The sequence below is a fragment of the Rhizomucor pusillus genome (assembly GCF_041956525.1).
Source record: "Rhizomucor pusillus strain CBS 183.67 unplaced genomic scaffold VTP01scaffold_5, whole genome shotgun sequence".
NCBI classification, from domain to species: domain Eukaryota; kingdom Fungi; phylum Mucoromycota; class Mucoromycetes; order Mucorales; family Lichtheimiaceae; genus Rhizomucor; species Rhizomucor pusillus.
In genome coordinates this window covers 1,174,039-1,192,117 of record NW_027192147.1, presented here as the reverse complement: position 1 = coordinate 1,192,117, position 18,079 = coordinate 1,174,039, and the positions used below count along the sequence as shown (strand labels likewise).

Here is an 18,079-nt window from a genome sequence, read left to right as displayed (position 1 = left end):
TGCTAACATTTTAGGCATCAATGAGTCTACCAGCCGAGTATGTTTCATTGTTCCTGCGTGGTGGTTTCAATTGGCCCCGCCGCTGATGGTATATTTCGGAGACGAAGATTTTTTTTTCTTTGCTCTTTTCTGGCACGGTGAATCGAGTCATGGCAACTGCACAGGAGACCCTCATTGTCCACGATGGAGCTATTGCAAAGCAAGCAGGGTACGCTTAAAGACAGGCCGAAAAGTTTCAAAAAGTAACCTCAAGTCTACAGTGCTTCGCAGGCTTTGAAAGACTGCGCTAGCGGTACCTTTGGTGGTATCCTGCAGGTGCTAGTGGGCCAGGTACGGTGCAAAACGTAACAGCAGAGCACTTCAAAATGCTAATATGACGTATTCGTATAGCCTTTTGATACCGTCAAAGTCGTAAGTATATTTTGTGATCTGTGCCAGGATAGACTGGTGATTAAGTGGGATTATGCATTTTAGCGTCTTCAAACGCAATCGACAACAAACCCGATTTACAGCAATATGATGGACTGCATACGCAAGACTCATCAGCGGGAAGGTTTCGCTGGATTCTACAAAGGCACTGCGACGCCTCTCGTCGGTATCGGTGCCTGTGTATCCATCCAGTTTGTTGTCGTCGAGTACATGAAACGTCGCTTTGCAGCTCAGAACAAGAACGAACCCTTGACGAATGGACAGATCTATCTTGCCGGTGCAGCTAGCGGTGTTGCCAATTCGTTCGTTTCCGGTCCAGTTGAACACATCCGTACTAGACTTCAAGTTCAAACTGGTGCTGGCTACAGCGGCCCTATTGACTGCATTCGACAGATATACCGTGAACACGGTATCCGTGGCATCTACAAGGGCCAACCCATCACTATGGCCCGTGAATTCCAAGGCTACGGTGCTTACTTTTTCGCATACGAATGGATGGTTCGCAAATCTATGGAGCGTTCCGGATTGACCTCGCGCGCTGATCTGCCATCCTGGGAAGTCTGCCTCTACGGTGCTGGTGCAGGATATGCCATGTGGCTCACTATCTATCCAATGGATGCTGTCAAATCCAGACTTCAAACTGATGGATTTGCTGGTGCTGCAAAGAGATACGCTTCCACTTGGGACTGCGTACGAAAGACGTTTGCCGCAGAAGGCGCTGCTGGGTTCTTCAAAGGTATCGGCCCCTGTCTGCTCAGAGCAGCACCATCCAACGCAGCCACTTTCCTTGGGTAAGTTAAAGGCTTAGAGAAAGATTTCGAATATGTTGCTAACCTCTACTGTGATCAGTTTCGAATTCGCGATGCGTATGTTGTCTTGAAACATTTAAATCATACATGTACATCATTGCTTTTGGAAAATATATATCATACATTTTGGTTTCCATGTTTAAAAATGCATTTATCTGAAGTGTATTCTACATTATTGTGAAGTAAAAGAACAAGGCAGAAATGAAAGAGGGTTGATAAAAGTTCGCTTTCTCTGGACCGATCAATTTCCTTTTTACGGCAATGCGTTGTGCGCGTTAACATGTCGTCTTTGGATCAGCAAGCAGAGGAGATCTTTTCACAGCTCAAACCCATTTGCGTGCAACTGATCGCCTTAAAGGACGCTATTAGCCCCGGAGAAAGCCAACGGATCGGGCGATTGCTATGGGATCTATTAAATGTTCTAGAGAATGTACGTGATCCTGTGCTTGTGCTCCAGCTGAAGCTGGTCATGTACATTGTCGCACCGCTACTTCAGACCTTTGGCGCCGTTGCAAGGTCTGACGTACTGTACGATAATGTGCTAGAACCTTTGCTACGCTGCTTATTGTTTCTACTGACAGAAACTGTGTGGAGAGCGTCGTTTACACCCAAACTGCAGCAAGAATTGTTGATTTTATTCACGTTATGCGTCGATCCACCGCAACCGAAATCATCCCCAGTACGCCGAGTGACGTCCGAGGAAGTAAAACATATGGCTATCAAGTGCATCGATGCATTGTTGCCTGACAAGAATATTGGCGAGGAGATACATCCGCTCGTCGTGGCACTGCGTCTTGAGCAAACTCGACCTCTCGTAGCTAACACGGCGACAGCGCTTTTGGACGTCATTCATCAACCAAAGAATATATCGCTTCGCTCAGAGGCCTTGGATACTCTGCGGAGACTGCTTATTGATTACCTTCATGATGGCAGCATTTTAACCGGGTTTCTACCACGAGTTGTATCGGTCCTTCGTCGCGTCATTTGCCAAAAGGGTGAAAAGGAAAATCATCAGATCATTGTCAAAGCACTCCAAGTCCTCGGAGACGTTATACAAGCTGTCCTGGCAAACGAAGAAAACTCGCATTTAATTCGTTCCAGTACGTCATTTCAGGATTTCCAGCAATTCCAAATATCTGTGAAAGACCAGGCAGCAGGTCAGAAGGACCTAGGTTCAACAACCAAAAATCCGGACGTAAAAGACGAGAAGGGTTCACGATTTTTAGTGGAGCGGACGCAAGCATGGTTAACGACCACCAAACGAGAATTAAAGAAGAACCTTGAACGCATTCTCAAGGCCTTTGATCATCAGGATTGGCGCGCACGCATTGCTTTCGTTCGATTTTCATACCAGATTATTTCCAATTGCTACCAAACGCTCGATAACTGTGTACCTCTTTTGCTAGACACGCTGCTGCTATGTATGGACGATGATTATCCAAACGTGGCAACAGAATGTCGAAGGCTTACTGCAGAAATAATCGGACGAGAGGAATATCAGACGGTCTCCTTCAAGGCTCTTCAAGATGGCTTACATAGCTGGATGAAAGAATTACCTGGCTGCATAATATCTGGCAACGAGAGCGACAAGATAAAGTATATGGCTCTCATTACCGCTGCTACCTTGCTGTTAGGCGAGCACTCACACAGTGTATTGAATGAGGCCATTCCACGCTACTCAGATGCCTGGCTGACGGCTCTGGAAATCGATACGGAATCTCTCAACGTATTAGAAGAACGCGGATACAACAAGTACATTGAACTTCCGGATCAAGAAACGAAAAGCCAGACTGTTATTTATCCCAAAGTGCGTTTCAAATACCTCGTATCTGATCGTGCTGTCGGGAAGCTCTCTAGAATGCTGAATGTCATTGGCCGCGTTGGAGATCTCCCAACATGGACGGATTATTTCATGCGCTACATACATAACACGGACGATAGATCATATCCTGAAGCGATTTTCATCATTCACTCGTTGCTGTCTGGAGCATCAGTATCAGAGGAAGAGCAAGACGGACTGGACATGTGGCAAAATCAAGTTATTACAGACGACTTTGATGATCAAGAATACGCTGGAGCAAGTCTAGATGAACAGCGTGCATCAAGGGAAACACTGAGAAGCCTATCACTACAGATTATGCAAGGATTACTAGAATGCGTCATTGATCCATCTTCAGAGTCATCCCGCTTTTCCTCGTTTGCAGTATCCACGAGGCAAAACGTTTATGACTACGAAGCTACGAAGGTGCTATCGATTTGTCTTAGCCTTCAAACGATGGGGCTAGTCGCATGCATTGTCGGTCGGCAGGATATGCAAAATGAACTGATTACCTTGTTGTATCCACTTTTGGCGCATTTGGGATCTCCAAATATACGAATTCACAACTACGCTCTCATCACTTTGGACACCGTTGCATTGATCTGTGGCGAGCGCAGCGCAAAAGAGCTGTGTGTTGCAAACATTGATTATGTTATCAACATGGTATCCCAGAGGCTGTCGATGCTTTTGGATAATCCACGAGCTCCCCTTGTACTTAAGGCTCTTGTTCGGATTGGCGGATCGGGTGCGATTGCTTACTTGGAAGACTCTGTGGAAGAAATATTCGACGCTTTGGACCGATACCACATGCAAGGCTGGCTTTGTGCACAACTATGCAGCGTCTTGACTGAAATTGTCCAGACATTGCTGAAGAGTGCAGACATTTCGCATGATGATATCGATAAGGATGAGCATCAGAGCCGAGCTGCTGAGCATGGAGTATCAAAAATAATACAAGATTTCATCGCGGCTCAGACTCAAGAGGGGCAAGAGGAAGAAAAAGAAGAACAAGCAACTTTGGAAGAGATAGGCAAGTACTTTTTAGAAAGACAAAAGAAGAAGGAACAAGAGCCTACACTGGAAGATCTACTGGAAAAGGAAGAACAAGAGAATCAGCAAGTCGAAGAAGATGAACCTAGACTTCCTCCTGAAGATACCTCGCCACCTTTGAGTAAAGAACAAGAAATGGCATTGGATATCATGCGGAAAGCTCGTCATTTTCTGGCGTTCCCTTCCTCTCAACTCCGTGCTGAAATTTTATCCTTACTGGCCGCCGGTGTTCAGCTGCTCAGGCAGACCGAAGACAAAATTAGAGTGTTTGTGAACGATTTGTGGCCGCAAGCTGTTCAGCGTTTATCCGATCCACAAGGCGCTGTAGCTCTGAATGCGCTACACTTGGTTCAAATCCTGTTGGATAACCTTGGAGATTTCATGCTGAGGCGCTTCGAAGATGTATGGCCAAAGCTCAAGTCTTTGCTCAAGGCCGAGTACAGTGCGGCAACAAATTCGATCAATTATTATTATTACTCTCAACATTCATACGCTTATCGCCTACATCTCGGCGTAATACAAGTGATCAAGACGGCTGCTAGTCGCATGATTTTGCGAGAAAAGACACTTCAAGATATAGCCCAAGCAACCAAAGTGTTTTTGGATGATCGGATACCAGAGGATCTGCAGATTGCGGCTCGTCAGCTTTACTTGGGCTTGACTCACAGCAATGCAGACACTGTTTGGCTCATAACGCTCGGCATGCTAGGTCAACAAGGTATTATTTATTCCGAAAGCAAGGATCTCAAAGAATTCAAGCTACCAAGATGGATGCAGGATGATAGCAAGACCTTGAGAAATAATGCGAAAATGATCCTAGATTCGATACCATAATTCAAATCTTTTGTAAATATCCAATGTACCGTGAAACTACACCAGTGAGTAACATCAAGAAAGGCAACAAGATTTTACTTTGAACAGGTTGATAATGAAACTTTACAGTAAAGCTGCAGTAATATGCTTTAATCATTACTTTTAACCTTTTTCCCTCTCCTTTTCCTTGTTTTCGTACGTTTTCTCCCTCTTCATGCCTTTCTGTACGCGTTGTGGAGAGCTCTGCCGATCAGAGAAATGCCAAAAATGCGGCAAAGCTATATCAGGTGAGGATCATCCTTCTTTTGCCGTTCAACCTAGGCAGCCATTCTTAATTTTCCGAAGCTTCGCAATCAACACCACGTAGCGGACTCGTGGACCGCTGGCAGTCAAGGTATATATGCAATCAATTGGACAGCGAGAATTATTTTTCTTACAATAACTGGCAATAACTGGGAAACTATCAGGTACCTCGGCAATGTAATGGGCCTCGATAGCTTAAAATCCCCCTCTGCCAGAAGATCCGAGGAATCAAAAACGCCTTCTCGAAATAGACAGTCAGGAGTGTGGCGACCCAGTATCCTGGATACAAAACGAATCTCGCCCGCGACAACCAGAAAGATTGATACCAGCAGCAGCTACATCGTGCCTAATAGCTCCGCCCCCGTCTCTGGCGATGCAGTGAAGACTGCCGCTGTAGCCGCAACGGTTGGTGATAAAGCGTGCGCCGGCTGTAAACAGAAACTAGGCGGCAAAACGGTCAAGTTACCGGACAGCCAGGTCCGATATCACTGGGCATGTCTCAAGTGCACGCATTGTCAAGAACCGTTTCAAGACACATCCTTTTCAGTCGATCAATTAAACAATATCTATCATCCTCAAGTAAGGGTTTTACAAACGGGTCCTTTCAATTCATACAAATAACGATGGGGTGTAGTGTACATCCTCCGCTATACCTTACAGAACATGCACGCGGTGCTCCACACTCATTAAAGATTCGTACATCAAACTCCACAGTAATACATTGCATCCGAGGGTAAAGTATATTCCAATCAAAGTATACTATCTGTGTATCTGCCCTAACAAAAGTACTCTGCTCCTATTTAGTGTTTCCGGTGTGCATCTTGCCAGAAGGTTCTGCAGCCTTCCTCGATCTACACCGATCACGAATCAACGTTTTACTGCCAGCCATGCGCAAAGAAGACCCTGGATGAAGAACAAATAGAAGAAAACACAAAGATTGTGCCGCAACTTCAACCTCCAATGGCATTGTTCTCTCCAGCGACTGCTGCTGCTGCTGCTGGCGCGCCGCTTAACAAGTCATTCGGCGATTTATCGTTGAGTGATGGAAGCCACAACGGCAGTGCACCGGGTTCTCCCAATTCTTTGCATTCAGTATCCGTACCCGTATCATCGTCGCCTGCTGCTGCTGCTGCTGCTGCTGCTGCTGTGAAACCATCCTCACTCATGAGCCGGCGTGCTCGACCGTTGCCTAAATTTGGTGTACGCAAAACGTGCCCCGGTTGCCAGCAGACGATCCAGTCCGTACACGAAGAGAAGCCGGGACCAAAGGCAACGCGGTGGCATATCAAGTGCCTGAAATGCACTGGATGCTCCAAGTCTCTTGACTCTGGAGCTACAGTCAGCCAGGATTCTACCGGGAACCTTAACCCTTGGTGCACCATGTGCCTGGTAAGATAAAGCTAGAGCAATAGGAGCTTTTCAAAAGGAAAAATTTAATATGAGCTTACTGAGTACACCTGTAAATGTACAGCTGGTCAAGAAGAAAACAGATATCCATCAACAACAAAATATACTTCACAGGCAGCAAGAACCTTCAGCAATCACCGGTTAATAAGCAGCAGCAGCTGTTGAGCTTATATCATCCTGTCGACGATAATAAATATAGGAAGGGGAGTGATAGCAGGAAGATAAAAAAAATAAAAACAAAAAAGCAGGGATCCAAAATGCAAAAGAAAAGAAAGGAGGTGTCAAGCATGACCAACAACATTGCAGATCAGGCCCAGCGGCGGCAAGACCTTCGGTCCAACGTTGCTGCGTCATGCATTGCTGGTGGATAGCGTTAACCTTAAAATTGGCTCTCTTGCTCCCTCAGCAACTCCTCTTCTCTAATTTCTATTTTCCAAATGCGTTTTCTTTCATCTCTTTCTCTTTCGCAAGAGCTACTCGCAACTCCACCGCCGTACGCCCCATCCCCGCAGCCTCCGCGCCCTGCAGCTGCTGTTGCTGCTGCTGCTGTAACTTGCGCACCATCACTACCAACAGCAGCACCCTCCACTAGTTCAAATTTCCGCAATGCCAAAAACGAGGAGCACGAAAGTTTATGTCTATTATGCGATGCCGGCAACTGCAAGCAACGATCACAGCCATGTACACTGCATTCAATTTTGCCAGTTATCCCATACTTGATACAAAGACGACATTTTTATTTTATACAGCTCTGTAACTGTCCTCGATACGCTCATCTATCTTGTCTCGTTAAAGACGGCTCCAGCGTGATTTTATGCAGCACATGCCATCAAAGTTATCACCGACGATGGAGGGTGCTCCTGTCACGGCTCCTATGCTTTTTGGTACAGTTCTTAAGCCTTGCATCTGTCGTAGGATTAATATTTGGCCTTGCACAACTCGGTTCTGCGCTGGACAGACTCGGCCTAGGTAGCGAAGCTGGCACAAAGCTAGACGGCGACGAAAATTGGCATGATCAGGAAATGCAGCAAATCCTTGATTGGTTGCAGCTCGTGCATTTTGCTACCGGGTCGGCCGGTGAGGCCTTGCTAGGTCTTGTCTACAGCTTGGGTGTCTGCAGCATTGTCGGCCTCGAACGCACATTTGAAATGATTGAAGAAATCCTTTACCTTGACCTGAGACCGTTAACACGCATCATATCGAAACCCAAATGTATGCGCAAAGTGCCCCTGTATATTTCATTGACAATCGTGGGATTGCTGCTAGGCACGTATCTGTTATTTTACTCCTGGATATGGGCTTGCTTGTTCCATCATCCTTGCTGCCGGATACTCGCTGCGAAGCGTGTACGTACTACAGCTACAATAAAAGCATAACATACAGAAAACAATCGTGTACATACCTTACAGTCAGTAATAAGCAGTTGCCGCACAGACCGCGAAATCAGCGTAAAGCATCATGACAAGTATAAACTGCATGAACGCCCGTTGTTGCTGATCTTACATATATGTTGTCTTCACCAGCAGTTTCCCTTGCACATATCCGATCGCTAGAACGTGTATAAGGTCTTTTTGTATGTAACGAAACAGCTTCCGCCATTTTTCTTAGATGAGGAATTCAGTGCTCGAAAATCAAAGATCAAATACATAATAAGTAGGAGACAATTGCATACGGATGCTTCTAGAAAAGATGCTTTCAAAAAGACCTTATAATACCGTATATAGTAATGAATAATTCTAGCATGCATGTCTTGATGTAACATCGATCAGTGTCAGTGCTTTACCCCAGTGATAAATGCAAACCTGTCATGATTTAAGTAGATACTTGTTGCACTCCATCTCTGAACATCATATCATCGATTTAGTTAAACCGTTCTACCATCAATGAGTACAACGGTTGCGGCAGCATACAAGATTACAACTGGTACTGCCGATGATGATGACGACTGGTCTCCAAAAGTCAAACCAAGATGGAGGTTCTCGAAAGCAGCTACTCGAATTCTAGAAGAGTTCTTTGGCGAAAACCCAAACCCAGTGCAAGCAACAATCGATGATCTTGCAAAGAAGCTGCACAGTCCACGCCGAACGGTCAATACCTGGTTTCAGAACAGGCGTGCTAAGCAAAGACGCATACAAAAAAGATCGCACCAGGTACAGCAGCAGCAGCAGCAGTACCAGCAAGCAGTATATTACATTTCTCCAACTAACAACTATGGTGGTCTACAAGTTGATGCCAATAATTCTAAACTGCTACCAGACCCCCCAAGCATGCTCTCTGGACTTGGTCCTTACACAGCCTCTGCAAGTTGTTGCCATCCAATTCGTAGACAATCTTCTCTACCTATGTTGTCAGTACCAGCGCCACAACCGACGAATTATAATTGGTATTGTTACTCCTGCTACCATTTTCTCTTATGCCATGGCGTCATTCCAGATACCTATTGCTCTTTGCAAGCTCTTTGTGGCTGCGCGGTTCCAGGAACACTGCCTGAAAATTCTCCTCTTGCTTCCCATGCCCTGGCGCTTACAGAATAGGAAGTAATTCTGGTGAAAGACTCCTTTGATACTATAAATCCAATTAATCTCAAAATATTGCCCAGTTATCTCCGAAAGGATATAGCATATAGCTATGTACCTTTATCTGTGGTAGCAATGTAGCCATGTACCCGACATAAACTTGCTGCTACTAGGACTTCCGCATCGTTGAATCTTAGCCAATAAAAACAAGTAACAAAAAAACCTGTTGTTCTTGCTGATATATTACAATCTAGAACTTAGATTGCGGTAAAGTCAAGCTCTTGAAGGTAGAAAAGTATATTTTCGGCAATGTGAGGAAGAGAAAAAGAAAAAATAGTGCAGAGGAGAAGGCCTATCATATAGAACGTGTACAAATGATGCCTTGATATTGCGGCGAGGATGTTGTTTTTACAAGTTATCGTAAATGAAAACGGACTTTTCGAGATGAGAATGCGTTGGGTTAATGGATTTATCCTGACTTTTGAGCGGCTCCTCCGCGAGATCTGCTTCCGCCACCTCTGGGTGCTCCCCCACCGCGGCGATGGTGTCCACCTTGGTATCTGCGTTCAAAAGCTCCACCCGCACCGTTTGGTTGCTGACGGTTAAACTTTGGGCGACGCTCTTCTACGAGCACAATGGTTTCACCAACTTTGACTTTGTGCTGGGCCAATGCTTTCTGGCAATGTTCAGGAGAAGCAAACTCAAGGAATCCAGTCGGCTTGAAAGAACTGAGAGTTACAGACTTGACTTCGCCAATCTCAGCCGTGAAAACCTCCTTGATCTGTTCCACGGTCAAGCCCTTGACATTCTTTAGGAAAACTTCAGTGGCTTCCTCTGCGGCGTTAACATCAAAAGCATTAATTGAGTCTGCTGTCTTGCATATTTCTCTCTCTGTCTTTCTCTGCATACCTTTACGGGGAGCTTGCTCCTTCTCCTTGTCCTTGGTCAGGGCATGGGAAGGTGCAGTCTGCTGGCTTTGAGGTGTCTTTTGAGCAGTATTCTTCGCAGCAGCAGCAGCATCAGCGGAAGGTTGTGCCTTATTGTCGGTGGTTGCGGTGGATTTCCACTTGTTGGTATCATTTCCTGCTGCCAAATTAGCCCAAGTCTTGGCCGCCTCCGGCTTAGCAGCCTTCGGTTTCGCTGCTTCCGTCGATTTCGGCTTCGCTTCAGCATCTTTGGTCGCAGCTGGTGTCTCCTTCTTTTCTACCTCCTTTGCACTCTCTGTAGCGGCAGCCGCAGCAGCGTTAGTCTCAGCAGGTGCAACAGGCTCAACAACGGGTGTCGAGGCGGTAGTGGCTGCGGTGCTGTCAAGCTCAGCAAGCTCGGACGATGCTTCGTTCGTGGTCGATGCGGCTTCGTTCGTAGCAGCCTTCTTTGCCGGTTTCTGCTCCTGCTCCTCACAAGTGTAATAATCAATGTCCACTTCCTCTTTCAGAAAGCGGAAAATGTCATTCAGGACATAGTAACCGTTGGGCTGCGGTGCAAGGAAGAATGTCTGACTAAACTTTTGAAGAGGAGCGTCCCGGTTGCACATCTCGCCCAGGACCTGAACGAGAATGCCATTGCCAGCCGAGACCTGGCTATCGACCTGAGTCACTAAAACCTTGCAGTCGTCAAAACCCAGCTCTTCGATCTTCTTCCTGATCTCCTGTGTACATTGAAAGAATATGTAATGAGTCACCTAGATTTGCAACACTCGCAATAACTCGATCCTTACCTCTTGTCCACGAATAGTTTCTGCTGTTTCGCCTTCATCACCCCTGACCATTAGGGAGTCGTTACTGTAGAAAGCATGGAGTCTATTGGGGCTCTTGTTGAGAAAAGTGTAGTATTCGCGAACAAAGATGAGTCCGACATCTTGCGATGCGAGGTTTCCAGAAGATTTGCCGTTGCCGTTCTCAGTGGGCGCGTGGGCGGTGGCAGCGTTTACTTGGGCGGGTTGGCTGACAGAGGCGGTCATGTTACTCAGCAAAGAGGAAGACACTGCAATGTGTACGATTTTAGCAACTACTAGTCTAATAGCAATGCAATCTTGAGGCAGTCTACCTTTAGAAAAAGGAACCTATACTAGGAGGAGCAGCGAATGACGAATCGTGCTTGGAGACACCAGTGATCTTGTCTCACGACGCGCGGTCGCCTCTGTGCACAAAAGCAGGTTTTGGAACCCAGACAGATCGAGACAGTCACGAGCCCAAGAGCAATTGTGAATCCCTTCTTCTGCCAACTCTTCAGATATTCTACACGCACCTCGGTCACCTTTATGCATTGATACATTCGTCGTAGGGTCGAAGATTTTGCCAACATGTCTACACATTCCACCTAGTGTGCAAGCTAAATGGAACGGAGTCACAAAAGGCTTTGCCCACTGGAATGACAGCTCTCGCAAGAAAACGGAGAGGCGCAGAAGCTGGCGTGCACTCTGATGGCCTAAGTGGGACGGAAAAGCTGAAGGAAATTGAGCACTGCTAGCCGGAACCCGCAGAAGCAACCTGGTCACCACCGGTTTCTGCATTCCAGGTGAGAATCTTGCAAAGTATCCTATGGACGGTGTGATAGTTAATGAGTGATTTTTTGCGTTATACAGGTTTGCGAATGTCCCTGCTGGCAATGAACGTGCCCTCCGGCTATGTATGCCGTCTATCATCACTCCCCGTTTCGCTTTCCCTACGTCTCCAGAATTTATGCAGAAGCAGCTACAGCCCATTATACATATAATATATGCTGCAAGATCATTAGCAATGGAGACTATCGAGCAGCTGCCCGAGAGCGAAACTGCACCCATCGGCTTTATGGTGCCTATCGCCTTACGCGATATTGACAATAGATGCGATTGATCGCATCATTTCGTTGATTGAAATAAACGGTCAACCAAACACTGATGAGCACATACAATTCGTTGACGACCGGATCAAACTAAGCAAAAACATGAAACGTATGCTAAAATCCACAGCGAAGTTGGTACCGGGTGGCAGTGACGAAGTGTTTTGCCGCATCAATTCCTCAAGTCAACTGGGACGCGGCATCTACGTTTTCAAACAACAAGCCAAATATGCGACTCGCTGTGAGCGTAGATTAAAATCAGCATTCATGCCTGGTTTCATAAAACACATGCAGAAGATCGAAGCACTATTTCGCAATATTCATCTGGAAGAAGATACATATGTTATTCCGCCGGCTATTACCTGTTCATCAGACTTATCTTGCACTCAATCCTCATCCTCTCGATCAAGGAAAAGAAGAGCGTCAGCTATATCATCCACATGAAACACTCTGTGCTTTTATCATGTGTTTGTATTCTGCATATAGTCATATCTAAAGATTAAGATCTAATACGGGCAGCGCTCGTCCCATAGCCAGCCTACGTAGAATACAAAAAACAATTAATATTGAATGAGTAATTGTTCGTCTGCATCGTCGCTTGGGCCTATTTTCAAGGAATTCCACACAGTGTAAGTGTCATAAGCTCGCTTGCTGTTAGATTTCTAAGGACGACCTTGATCACTCGAATACCTGAGGAAGCTAAGGACTGAAGCCTTGAAATGCGGTGTTTGACGATATCAAGTTTCGTAAAGGTTGAGGATGGAAGCTAGAATAGCCGTTTCATCCATTGGTGATGCGTTTCTGGATGCTGACTTCAGTTTCCTGGATTATTAACCTCTTGACAGCGTTGTTTGCAAGTCAATGATGACCACTAGCCAGTCAATGTTCTCATCAACCTATTTGAGAAGGTGGATTTTGTGGTGGATTATCTCTTTTTCCATCACGTTTTACGAGAGACATTCATATTTACAGAATAATTTTCTTTGTTTTTAAAGGTTAGCATGTGTGTTGCCTGGATTATCGACCTACATCAAAATAACGGGCAAGAAAGTATAGTTGTGCCTCTCGAGTTGCTCCTCAGTCACTGCCAAATGAGCACTCCGCTGCATGCTCCATGTTGCGACACCCCGCTTCAATTTTCAGCCCTTTCATACTTTACTCGATCTACTTGTTTTTTCAAAGTGTCGCAACAGGAAGAAAAGCTAACACAAAGTGCCCCGTGGTGAGTAAGAGATCACTGATCGTCAAGCTGCATACTTGACAAACTGACGTTGCAATTCCAAAGGTCTGCGCCTTGGCGACAAGGATCTGACCAACAGCCGCCTGGTAGCAACGCACCTTACGGCTACTATGAGCAGTTACCGCAATCGAACAACCAAGATCCTTATTATTCCGGATATTATCAGCAAGCTTATGCACAGTATCCTGGAGACGCCGCGGCGGCTTCTACAAACCAATACAGTTATCCATACGGTTACGACACTCAGAATCCTTATTACAGTCAATACAATCAGCATATGCCAGGCACCCAGCAACCACAGAGCACGTATGCTTACAATAACTATTATTACAATCAGCAGACCGAGGCTATGTGAGTGGATAGCTTTCCCAATTGACAGAATATCGTCTAACTGGCTCGATCTAAAGTCCGTCGCCTTCAGCTCAAGCATATCCTTCGCAGAACTCCCAGAATGTACCGGGCTCTGCGCAGCCTGCGAGCCAGGAACAGGTAAAAAAGGAAACTTCTATGTCTGATGTTCAAATACCCTCCAGCAGTACGCCGAGCTACATAAAAGTGGATGTGAACAAGAAAGGTGGGCGTCGCTGCTGCGTACTAGATGAAATTGAAGTGTATAGTCTGATATCCGTTGGATAGCACCGGCTAAGCAGAAGAAGAAGATAATGATGGGTGCGAAAAAGGAAGCCAATCCAGCTGCTGCCGCTGAAGTATCTCCCACAACAGCTAATCGACCGGGAGGTATGCCTCCAACCTCTGAGTTACCACCAGCTCTCCAGTAAGTAGAATACTTTGCGGCACTTGGAGTCTAGTTACCTACATACTTTCCTTGTAGGGAGTACGTTTTGGAGGTTTTTGAGAAAACTCCAAGAGAGCGATTAAAAGAAGTCGAGACCGAAGTTCGCCAATTGATCCATGAAAAGTCTAAAGCCGGTTTGTTACATTCAACTAACTGGGAGGAGATGGAATATCCAAAGTATGTGGTAAAGTTTACATTTGAAGCGTTCATGGACTAACCTCATGAACATTGCTTCAGAGCGACCGGTCTGAAAAGACAAAAGAAAACAAAAAAGAGGTACGTTTAATTTCTGATAGACAAAATCCCATGTTACTGACTTTACTTTTAGGAAAGCTACATCTCTTCAGACCGCAGATGGATCAATATTTTCGCCTGATGAAGAAGAAAGACGACAAAATAGATTGAAACGTTTCCAGAATTTAGCAAGTGACCGGCCTAGCACACCCGTCAAGCCGCCACCAAAGACTCAAAACGACGTAATGGAAATTAGAGAGCAGAGAAAGAAGGCACTGTATACTGATATCTGTCATCTAGTCAAAGGGTCAGGCCATTGTTGGAACTTCGACTACTTTGGAGAAGAATTTCCTTCGATTAACTTCGGTGTGTAGTAGTGACCATGAATTACCTATATTTTTACTAAATGGTTCTTGCAGGAACCTGATCCGGCGAATGTCAGACCACTCCACATTCTCAAAAAGACCCTAGAACTGTTGAAGAAAAAATGGACTGAGGAACGAAATTATACTTACATTTGTGATCAGTTCAAATCCATGAGACAGGATCTTACGGTATGTAGAAGAAATTATCCAATATATATATATATATATATACAAGCTGGCTGATTGTACAATTAAATCAGGTACAACGGATAAGAAATGAATTTACGGTCAAAGTGTATGAGATCCATGCGCGCATTGCACTTGAAAAGGTAAAGGCTCTTCTTTATCTGCTATTTACGCTTTTTGATTAACATCTTTTCAGGGTGATCTTGGAGAGTTTAATCAATGTCAAACGCAACTGAAGCAATTATACGACTCTGGTATTAGTGGTAACGTCACAGAATTTATAGCATATCGTATTCTGTATTTTCTGCATACCCAAGACTGGCCAGGTATAGGCAAAGCTTCAAAAAATAAGACTTTCGGTACTCACTTTTATAAATCTTCAGGATTATCCAAAATGCTGAGTGAGTTGACAGAGGAACAGACAAGAGATGAAGCAGTAGATCACGCTTTGGAAACCCACTTTGCTTTGGCAACGTCTAACTATCACCGGTTTTTCCAATTGTATCGGAATGCACCCAAACTCAACGGATATCTGATGGATCATTTCGCAGATCGGGAAAGATCTAAAGCCATGATAATCCTTTGCAAATCGTAAGTAGCGCACGGTCGTTCTATAAATATGAAAGGGACTTACATCAGCATATGTGCATTAGCTACCGTCCAGACTTGTCACTATCCTTTATTGAGACAGAGTTAGCATTCGATGACAGAAAGCATCTTACCAAATTCCTTCAAGATCATCAAGCCTGGTTTCCAAATTTTGACAAAGATACCTTGGATGTTAAAAGAGCGTTGCCACCCATGGTAGCTAGTTCAGAAAAGTACAAAAAGGTCGACATTAAAGGGCAGATTTAAGTACCAATTGTCTGACTGAACAAAATCGATATATTATACGAACATTTGGGGAGTGTGTCTTAATAGCATGATATCTTATGCCACTTCTCCTGTATCAAAATATACCATTCCTTTGACATTCTTGGCTTTTGGATACGTTCTACACATCGTACGTGTAACCATAGAACCACCCAAACGATAAGTGAATTATGCGCATTCCTGTGGCTGGTAAGCACTAACGAGGAGGTCCGAAAAATACAACGGCAGCGTCGCATATCCTTCCACAATGTCAACTACTGATCCCGTGCAGGACTTCATTCATTGGCTCCAAAGCAATGGCTGCCATTTTGATAAGTTTGCATTTAAGAAAGGTATGGAATCACGCGCTCCTCTTCGAAAAACCGATCCTAAATATATTAGACGGCGAAAATATTGGTGGAGTGTACGCAAAAGAGGACGTATCTAACGGGGAAACACTTGCGACCTTGCCATTCCGTATGGCCATTACCAGCCTTCAAGCTCGAAACGAGTTTCCGACTTTGAGCCAGTTCAGCTCGCGAGTAGTCCTTACGCTTTACTTGCTGCAGCAAAAAATTCTCGGTGAAAAATCGTTCTATTGGCCGTATATCAGGATGCTGCCGGAAAGTATAATCACGCCAATGTCTTTCGAACAAGAGGATATGAAGTTGCTGGAGAATACAAACTTGGCAGCTTCCGTTCCGGAAAGGAAACAAAGTTTGTTCAACGATTTTCAGAGCTTAATCAAGGTTCTACCAGCGAGTGTGGACGAGGCCAAGCTGACATGGTAATTTGCACCTTATTCTATTTGGTATGATCAATTACTCACCTTCGTTGTACCCAGGGACGAGTTTTTATGGGCGTATTCTGTATTGTCTTCTAGATCTTTCCCTTACAGCTTGCTAGATCCCTCATTCACCGAAAATGATGATTTTGAGGTACTCTTCCCACTTCTAGATGCGCTCAACCATCGTCCCAACACAAAAATCACCTGGGAAAGACGAGGAGATCCGATCAATGGTACTCTCGCTTTCATCACTGGGCAAGAATATAAAGCGGGCGAACAGCTCTACAACAATTATGGACCCAAGGTATGTACGCAGTGCCAGTTTTCTTCACAAATAGTAGACACTTACTAAAACCCCATAGTCTAACGAAGAATGTAAGTTTGATCCGATTTTTACGAGTACTTGCCGTTGATTGTTTTTATGTCAAAAGTACTTTTGGGATACGGATTTTGTTTCGAGGCAAGTGACCATCTGATGTAGCTGCCTTAACAGTAATCTATAATATACTGTATAGTACAATGAATTCGACTACGTTGCTTTAAAACCAAACTTCTCTCAGGATCCAAACCAAGCAATCAAGAAGCAAATCATATCGCAAGCTGGCATAACATCTGAACACGATGACCCACTTTTGCACTATATACATCGAAACAATATACCATCATCATTTTACCGGCTCATGCGCGTTTTAATGATGAACCCTCTTGAAGTGAAATACTACGCAAATTGCTCTGACAGCACGCTCTATGAATTCATCGGATACCGAAACGAGTTGGCAATGCTCAACATGACCATTGCATTGCTTCAGAATCGATTGTTAGCCATCCAGAAACTATCTGTCGATCGCACTCATCTGAAGCCATGGCAACGCTTTATCTTCATGTATAGAGATGGTATTATCTCATCGAAATTATGGCAACGCATTGTTGACCAACCAGGTTTTGTGCATAGGTCAAATCGACGTACTGAAATCTGCAATCTCTTGCGTGGAGAAGAAAAAGCAGGCCATACTACATATAATGGCAAAAGATGTGGAAGCAAAGGACATTGCACCAGAGACACCTCTGCTAAGTGTAGTCAATCCCGAATACTACAACAGTAAAACCTTTGTGGAAGGCGATCCCTTCCTCAGTCTGAACTCTGTAGTGATTACGCCCAAGGGCTTACTGCAAAAAGACCCAGTATTCAAGGAAGCTATCGAAAGTATATTCGAAGATTTGGAAGAAGAGCAGGATGTTATATTCATGCTGTCATTAATCAACGAGAAATCCAAAAAAGAGAACAGCAGATGGCATTATTTTATCGAGAGAACTAGGCAAGTAACAAAAAAATTGATAGCATATCATATTGGTCACTTATGAATCAGGATTTTCTAGCAATGTCATCGCTGACACGGACGACGACACCAAGATGGAAGTAAAAGATCTGTACGACTCATTATTCCCCGCGTTTTCTGAAGCATTACCGGATGTTTTTAGACCAGAAGTCTATAATTTTGAGGCTCTATTGTGGGCAGAAAGTCTAGTTAGCAATTATTCTCTAGACAATCCATTATGTATCGTTCCTGTTTAGTCTTTGCAGATGACATAGATGTATTATCTTTCCATTATTAAAAGTTTCTATCTATTTATTGATCTGTCCAGAATTGGATT

General features: G+C 44.7%; 9 protein-coding genes across 9 annotated transcripts; 8 read left to right on the top strand and 1 right to left on the bottom strand.

The window, feature by feature from the left end:
- Positions 1-149: 149 nt before the first annotated feature.
- On the top strand, positions 150-1,309 carry VTP01DRAFT_8620 (uncharacterized protein; the record flags this gene model as incomplete). Its single annotated transcript, XM_069387762.1, has 5 exons — positions 150-208; positions 261-330; positions 391-411; positions 475-1,220; positions 1,279-1,309. The coding sequence occupies 5 exons, from the start codon at positions 150-152 to the stop codon at positions 1,307-1,309; spliced, it is 927 nt and encodes a 308-aa protein (XP_069241498.1).
- A 209-nt stretch (positions 1,310-1,518) lies between these two features.
- Positions 1,519-4,941, top strand: VTP01DRAFT_8619 (uncharacterized protein; the record flags this gene model as incomplete). The annotated part of the gene is made up of 1 exon (XM_069387760.1): positions 1,519-4,941. One exon carries the CDS (start codon positions 1,519-1,521, stop codon positions 4,939-4,941), a length of 3,423 nt encoding a protein of 1,140 aa, XP_069241497.1.
- Positions 4,942-5,134: 193 nt separating this feature from the next.
- On the top strand, positions 5,135-6,775 carry VTP01DRAFT_8618 (uncharacterized protein; the record flags this gene model as incomplete). Its single annotated transcript, XM_069387759.1, has 6 exons — positions 5,135-5,207; positions 5,266-5,314; positions 5,388-5,802; positions 5,858-5,956; positions 6,028-6,612; positions 6,695-6,775. 6 exons carry the CDS (start codon positions 5,135-5,137, stop codon positions 6,773-6,775), a joined length of 1,302 nt encoding a protein of 433 aa, XP_069241496.1.
- Positions 6,776-7,067: 292 nt separating this feature from the next.
- Positions 7,068-8,006, top strand: VTP01DRAFT_8617 (uncharacterized protein; the record flags this gene model as incomplete). The annotated part of the gene is made up of 1 exon (XM_069387758.1): positions 7,068-8,006. One exon carries the CDS (start codon positions 7,068-7,070, stop codon positions 8,004-8,006), a length of 939 nt encoding a protein of 312 aa, XP_069241495.1.
- Positions 8,007-8,513: 507 nt separating this feature from the next.
- On the top strand, positions 8,514-9,171 carry VTP01DRAFT_8616 (uncharacterized protein; the record flags this gene model as incomplete). The annotated part of the gene is made up of 2 exons (XM_069387757.1): positions 8,514-8,813; positions 8,887-9,171. 2 exons carry the CDS (start codon positions 8,514-8,516, stop codon positions 9,169-9,171), a joined length of 585 nt encoding a protein of 194 aa, XP_069241494.1.
- A 444-nt stretch (positions 9,172-9,615) lies between these two features.
- On the bottom strand, positions 9,616-11,106 carry VTP01DRAFT_8615 (uncharacterized protein; the record flags this gene model as incomplete). Its single annotated transcript, XM_069387756.1, has 3 exons — positions 9,616-9,980; positions 10,056-10,794; positions 10,864-11,106. 3 exons carry the CDS (start codon positions 11,104-11,106, stop codon positions 9,616-9,618), a joined length of 1,347 nt encoding a protein of 448 aa, XP_069241493.1.
- A 410-nt stretch (positions 11,107-11,516) lies between these two features.
- On the top strand, positions 11,517-11,980 carry VTP01DRAFT_8614 (uncharacterized protein; the record flags this gene model as incomplete). Its single annotated transcript, XM_069387755.1, has 3 exons — positions 11,517-11,558; positions 11,629-11,663; positions 11,731-11,980. 3 exons carry the CDS (start codon positions 11,517-11,519, stop codon positions 11,978-11,980), a joined length of 327 nt encoding a protein of 108 aa, XP_069241492.1.
- A 1,077-nt stretch (positions 11,981-13,057) lies between these two features.
- Positions 13,058-15,642, top strand: VTP01DRAFT_8613 (uncharacterized protein; the record flags this gene model as incomplete). Its single annotated transcript, XM_069387754.1, has 13 exons — positions 13,058-13,188; positions 13,252-13,557; positions 13,614-13,780; positions 13,843-13,981; positions 14,039-14,179; positions 14,240-14,278; positions 14,331-14,478; positions 14,537-14,602; positions 14,656-14,790; positions 14,862-14,930; positions 14,984-15,113; positions 15,171-15,378; positions 15,441-15,642. 13 exons carry the CDS (start codon positions 13,058-13,060, stop codon positions 15,640-15,642), a joined length of 1,881 nt encoding a protein of 626 aa, XP_069241491.1.
- A 265-nt stretch (positions 15,643-15,907) lies between these two features.
- VTP01DRAFT_8612 (uncharacterized protein) lies at positions 15,908-17,999 on the top strand (the record flags this gene model as incomplete). The annotated part of the gene is made up of 8 exons (XM_069387753.1): positions 15,908-15,992; positions 16,042-16,426; positions 16,484-16,730; positions 16,789-16,801; positions 16,858-16,886; positions 16,942-17,320; positions 17,379-17,742; positions 17,804-17,999. The coding sequence occupies 8 exons, from the start codon at positions 15,908-15,910 to the stop codon at positions 17,997-17,999; spliced, it is 1,698 nt and encodes a 565-aa protein (XP_069241490.1).
- Between the last annotated feature and the right edge of the window lie 80 nt (positions 18,000-18,079).